We start from the raw sequence: 7,069 nt of genomic DNA on the forward strand, positions 1-7,069 counted from the left end.
AGAGAGAGAGAGAGAGAGAGAGAGGAGAGAGAGAGAGAGACCTATATCGTTTTAACAATTGCTACTGTATTGACAAAATGCATATTTTTATATTGTTTACAAGGACCGTTGAAAATATTTTTCACCCCATAATTTAAGCCTTTCAAATGACATGAATCTCTCTCTCTCTCTCTCTCTCTCTCTCTCTCTCTCTCTCTCTCTCTCTCTCTCTCTCTCATTTGTTCCAGGTTTCAATGATCGTCATATATATATATATATATATATATATATATATATATATATATATATATATATATATATATATATATAGTTTTTAAACTTTCTTTACTGACAGACAAAGGCGTTTGAGTGTTGTCTGATTTAGTTAGCGGATGTATTAAATTAATAATCGATAGTCGTATAGTGGGACTAAAATAACTATATCATCATCGTCATCATCATCATCAAAAGGACGCCTACTTCTCTATTTGTTATCATACACGTTAATGTAAACGTTATTCTTGTGAGAGAGGGAAGGTGGGGGGGGGGGGTGAGTTATCAAAAATTAAACTGCTCTTGGCACTACTCTCTGGTGTCTGCCGGCTGACAGTGGGAAAGGATTGGTTTGCGCTCTCTCTCTCTCTCTCTCTCTCCTCTCTCTCTCTCTCTCTCTCTCTCTCTCTCTCTCTCTCTCTCTCTCTCTCTCTTGATTACACGGGTACAGATGGATTCATAAGGTAACTTTGGAATTATTTTGTCTTCTGCAGTCGCAGTGATTCTTTTTTTATTATTGTTATTTAAATTTTAATCTGGATGCACTCCCTAATACTGTACTTCCTTTTATTCATATATGCAGTTAGTTATATTTTGGGTAATTAACCACTCTTAATAACCATGGAAAAGATAACGAAAGGCAAAATGAGAATCGGGGCGTCATCTTTGTAGGTGATGTTGAGTGTTGTCTCGAGTGACAGAGTTGTTGATACTATAATGGAAAAAAAAGCAGCATTACTTACGGATGCCGGGAACCCAAAAATTTATCAAGTAGCTTACAAGATGACCGCTTTTTCTTATGCTTTCAAAGTCACCGTTCTTTTACGAGTTTTATGATTCCATAAAAATAGACCTAAGCTAAGTTCGATATTATTATTATTATTACTTGCTAAACTACAACTCTATTTGGAAAAGCAGGATGCTATAAGGCCAGGGTCTCCAACAGGGAAAACACCCCAGTGAGGAAAGGAAACAAGAAAAAAAATATTCTAAGAACAGTAACATCAAAATAAATTTCTCCTATATAAACTATAAAAACTTTAACAAAACAAGAGGAAGGGAAATAAGATAGAATAGTGTGCCCGAGTGTACCCTCAAGCAAGAGAACTCTAACCCAAAATAGTGGAAAACCAAGGTACAGAGGTTATGGCACTACCCAAGACTAGAGAACAATGGTTTGATTTCGGAGTGTCCTTCTCCTAGAAGAGCTGCCTACCATAGCTGAAGAGTCTCTTCTACCCTTATCGAGAGTTAAGTAGCCACTGAACAATTACAGTGCAGTAGATAACTCTTTGAGGGAAGAAAAATTGTTTGGTAATGTCAGTGTTGTCAGGTGTATGAGGACAGGGGAGAATATGTAAAGAATAGGCCAGACAATACGGTGTATGTGTAGGCAAAGGGAAAAGGAACCGTAACCAGAGAGAAGGATCCAATGTAGTACTGTCTGGCCAGTCAAAGGACCCCATTACTCTCTAGCGGTAGTATCTGAATTCATAGCTCAATGAATTAAAGTGAAATGTCTGGTCTGTTTCGATTCAAAGACATATGTTCGATTCTTGCTTCGGCCAGATGCACTTAAATTTAAAAGATCATCTTTCTCATCATCAACCGTTACGAGTCCACTGCAGAACAAAGGCTTCAGACAAGTCCTTCCACTTGCGTCTGTTTATGGTCTTTCTATGCCAGTCTATACCCGCAAACTTTTTTTAGTTCGTCATTCCATCGTCTTTCCTTTGCTTTTGCAGTATTTAGGGACTTATTATTATTATTATTATTATTACTTGCTAGGCGACAAGCCTAGTTTGAAAAGCAGAATGCTGTAAGCCCAGGGGCCCCAAACAGGGAAAATGGCCCAGTGAGGAAAGGAAACAAGGAAAAATAAAATATATGAACAGTAACAGCATTAGAATAAATATCGCCTATATAAACTATAAAAACTTTAACAAAACAAGAGGAAGGGAAATAGGATAGATCCTGAGTTTCCTCAAGCAAGAAAACTCTAACCCAAGTCAGTGGAAGACCATGGTACAGAGGCTAGGACACTACCCAAGAATAGAGAACAGTGGTTTGATGAGATTCTTACCATAGCTAAAGAGTCCCTTCTACCCTTACCAAGAGGAAAGTGGTCACTGATCAATTACAGTGCAGTAGTGAACCCCTTGAGAGAAGAAGAATTGTTTGGTAATCTGTGTTGCCAGGTGTATGAGGACAGAGGAGAATATGTAAAGAATAGGCCATCCTATCCTATCGGTGTGTGTGTGTGTATGGGGCTCGGTATTGGAAAGTGAACCGTAACCTGAAAGAAGGATCCAATTTAGTATTGTCTGGCCAGTCAAAAGACCCCATAACTCTCTAGCGGTAGAGAGTTATTCTTGTCCATCTGTCTTTTTCATTTTCTGTCCTTCCCATATCCATTTCTTTTTCTTGTGTGTTATTTAGAATATTCTCTACTTTAGTTTGCTCGCGTTTCCATGTTGCTCTTTTTCTCTTTTAATGTTAAACCGTTATTCTTTCCACAGCTCTTTGAGTTGCAACAAGCATGTGTTTTATAAAATATATATATATATATATATATATATATATATATATATATATATATATGTATATATATATATATATATATATATATATATATATATATATAGAGAGAGAGAGAGAGAGAGAGAGAGAGAGAGAGAGAGAGAGAGAGAGAGAGAGAGAGAGAGAAATAATTAGTTATATATATATATATATATATATATATATATATATATATATATATATATATATATATGTGTGTGTGTGTGTGTGTGTGTGTGTGTGTGTGTGTGTGTGTGTGTGTGTGTATAACATGCACCGAACTTTAAATGAATTTCGTATCCTTAAATATTGACATTGCAATCAATTACATTTGGTCAGGGGACAATTCCGGTAAGGGTATGCTGTCTGTATTACGTTAGGTCAAGAGAAGACTATTCAATGACTGCAGCCAATGCGTTCAAGCAATCTTATGACGCTCATTGGCTCAAGCATATGTGCGTTGCGTTGTGGCTGGGAGCCAGTTCAGTCCAGTCTCTCTCTCTCTCTCTCTCTCTCTCTCTCTCTCTCTCTCTCTCTCTCTCTCTCTCTCTCAAGTGTTCTTCCCTTCACTTCATTACGTGGTTTGGTTGTGGAGTGAAAAAAAAAAAAACGAGTCAGTCCATTTACCAACATCAGCACGATTCAAACACTAATGTTTATACCAGATTAAGTTATGATTAAATTAGTTACGTATTATGAATTACATTAACAAAGATTTACTTAATTCGGAGACCCAAGTCCCCCTGACACCGTTGAGTAGGGGTAATATTCAGCCAGCGTATCAGTTTGGTATTTATAGATTTTCTTTCGTGTACCCAAGGTACTCGTGGATAAGTTGCATGAGTGGAATGACGTATTAAAAATGGCTTAGTTTCTTTGTCTTTTCTCCACCCTTGCTTTTTTTTTTGTGTGTGTGTGTGTTGTGGTTTTCTTAAAGTTTTGGAATCACGTGATTATGAACATAGTGAATGTGTTTGCTCGGTAGTAACTTCCACTGCTAGCAATTCCCCCTATAAATTCCCTCATATAAATGTAGTCGAAACCCGATATAATATAGAATAGAATTATTTTAGTAGTTGTAATAGTAGTAATAATAGTCTATTTTTTCACATGAGAAGTCCTATCTCTCAGAGATATATTTCGTGCGTTTTTTAAGCCGAATATCGTTTGGGTATATTTGGGAATAGTGCTAGGTGGGTGACGGCAAGTGTATTACCGTTGACCCACTAACCATCGAACATTATTTTAAGACTTGCTATTGGCCTAGGCCCAGAAAAGTGAGAAGCCTACTGAAAGAATTTTCTTACGACGAGAAACAGGTTTACGGAGGGCTGGCCTATCTTACATATCTGATGTTTTTTATCGTTTCCTTGGCTAGCTAGCTGACACCTGAACACACACACTCTCCTCTTCTTTTTTCCTTCTTATCAGGGTTCTTTAGATAAGGGCATTTGCTTGCCACCTTATCGGACTGCCTTGCAAATGAAAAATACATTCTTTTGATATACCATCAATATGCGGCATTATTATCATGCTATGCACTGTACATTTAATTGGGCAGGTCGGGTATGTACTGCATATGCATATGTTGTAGGCCTACTCGAGTTATGAGAAGATTAAATAAATATCTTTTGCACTTTAGACTTGCGTAATTAAGTGAAGAAAAAGAATATTGCGACACTTTTATCAATGGTTTGCTGTATATATTTATAGACAAATGACGTTCAAAACTTTGACTGCAAGGGTATTTTATAATTATGATTATAATTACGGGTCCCCAAGGTTAGATTCTAAAGAAAATTTTTCCCGTCAAACCAAAAGGCATAATTTGTGGCGAAACATGAATACTAAACACGTACGAATGATGTTGAAATGTGTTGATTGTGGCGAGTTCTTTTTTCCGTAACTCAACACCAGAATAAAGTCGTTTGTTCCTGTTGAAGGTGTTAGGAGGGAAGCAAAAACGCGAGCAGGCTTTGTCCGTGAATAGGAGTGAATACTGTACTGTACACAGCATTTATTCATTTGTTGATGATAAATTCATTTTCACATCTCCGTGATCTGTGTAATAATTTATCTGCTAAGTATTCAACAATTCATGTCCCTACTCGAATGTGTTTCCTTGAAAACTCTAGTTGTTTTTACTTATTGAATTTGGTTGGGTTTTGAATTATAGTCCTCAAGAGTTGTTCCAACGGACCATAGAGTTGGCAGGGAAGAGCATGTTTGGGAGGAGAGTCTAATGACATCTATATTTAAGCAGAAAGGTGATATCAAGGAATGTGGTAACTACAGGGGAATGAAACTAACAGAGCATGGTGTTGAAGGTTTTTGAGAGGGGATTATTATTATTATTATTATTATTATTATTATTATTATTATTATTATTATTATTATTAGCCAAGCTACAACCCTAGTTGGAAAAGCAAGATGCTATAAGGTATAAGAACAAGGGCTCCAACAGGGAAATATAGCCCAGTGAGGAAAGGAAATAAATAAACAATATAATAAGTAATGAAAAATTAAAATAAAATATTTTAAAAAACATTCAACATTAAACAGATAATTCATATATAATTATAAAAAGACTTATGTCAGCCTGTTCAACATAAAAGCATTTGCTGCTAGTTTGAACTTTGAAGTTCTACTGATTTAACTAAATGAGAGATTTTATAGATTGGGTAACAGCACTATGGATTCAGAGGGGAGGAGGACTGCGGATGCCACCTTTACAGTAAGGCAACTACAGGAAAAGAGGCTAAAGGGAAAACAGAAGCTCTTCTGTGCCTTTATATTATTATTATTATTATTATTATTATTATTATTAAATGCTAAGCTACAACCCTAGTTGGAAAAGCAGGATGCTATAAGCCCAGGGGCCCCAACAGGGAAAATAGCTTAGGGAGGAACGTAAACAAGGAAACAAAATATATTAAGAATAGTAACATTAGAATTAATATTTCCAATGTAAACTATAAAAACTTTAGCAAAACAAGAGGAAGAGAAACCAGATAGACCAGTGTGCCCGAGTGTACCCTTAAGAGTGTACCCTTAAGCAAGAGAACTCCAACCCAAGACAGTGGAAGACCATGGTACAGAGGCTATGGCACTACCCTAAAAAAAAGGCTTACGATAGAATACAAGAAAAGTGATGGTGCTTGAGGAAGAGGAAAGTCCCGGAGAAGTTGGTGAGAATGTTGGAGATGATGTCTAAAAGAACAAAAGGGCTAAAGTAATAACAGCTGTTGGGGAAAAAGAAACCTTTGAAGTTAGTGTTGGGTTACGCCAGGGGTCAGCATTAAGCACCTTTTCTTTTGTGCTCGTCTTTGATGTGTTAAATGATGATATTAGAAATAGAGAGTTTTGGGAGTTAATATATTATCATTATCATTATTATTATTATTATTATTATTCTTATTATTATTATCATCATCATCATCATTATTAGCTAAGCTACAACCATAGTTGGCAAAGCAGGATGCTATAAGTGCAAGGGCTCCAACGGGGAAAAAATAGCATAGTGAGGAAAGGAAATGAGGAAATAGATAAACTACAAGAAAAGTAATAAACAATTAGAATAAAAGATTTTAATAATAGTAACAACAATAAATAAATCTTTCATATACAAACTATAAAAACTTTAAAAAAACAAGAGCAAGAGAAATAAGATGGAATAGTGTGTCCTATTGTACCCTCAAGCAAGAGAACTCTATCCCAAGACAGTGGAAGAACATGGTACAGAGGCTTTGACACTACCCAGTATTATTATTATTATTATTATTATTATTATTATTATTATTGTTGTTGTTGTTGTTGTTGTTGTTGTTACAAGCTAGGCTATAATCCTGGTTGGAAAAGCTAGATGCTATTAGCCCAAGGGCTCTAACAGGGAAAAATCGCTCAGTGAGGATAGGAAACAGAGAAATAAACAAATTAAAGGAGAGGTAATAAACAATTAAAATAAAATATTTTAAGAACAGTAACAGCATTAAATTAGATCTTTCATATATGAATTATAAAAACTTAAAAATAAAAACAAGAGGAGGAAAAGTAAGATAGAAATGCGTGCCCGAGTGTACTTTCAAGTAAGAGAAATCTAATTCAAGACAGTGGAAGGCCATGGTACATAGGATATGGCACTACCCCAGACTAGAGAACAATTATTTGATTTTGGAGTGTCCTCCTAGAAGAGCCACTTATCATGATTAAAGTCTTCTACCCTTACCAAGAGGAAAGTGGCCTCTGAACAATAGTTAAC

General features: G+C 35.9%; 1 protein-coding gene across 1 annotated transcript in view; it reads left to right on the forward strand.

Moving 5' to 3' along the window:
* Positions 1 to 5,146, forward strand: part of LOC137652746 (nuclear factor related to kappa-B-binding protein) — a 126,821-nt gene extending 121,675 nt beyond the window's left edge. The window contains exon 21 of the mRNA XM_068386152.1: positions 4,988 to 5,146. Coding sequence (XP_068242253.1) covers positions 4,988 to 5,146 — 159 coding nt within the window. The remainder of the gene's footprint in view (positions 1 to 4,987) is intronic.
* Positions 5,147 to 7,069: the final 1,923 nt, after the last annotated feature.

Source organism: Palaemon carinicauda, chromosome 14, assembly GCF_036898095.1.
Source record: "Palaemon carinicauda isolate YSFRI2023 chromosome 14, ASM3689809v2, whole genome shotgun sequence".
In the NCBI taxonomy this organism is placed as follows: domain Eukaryota; kingdom Metazoa; phylum Arthropoda; class Malacostraca; order Decapoda; family Palaemonidae; genus Palaemon; species Palaemon carinicauda.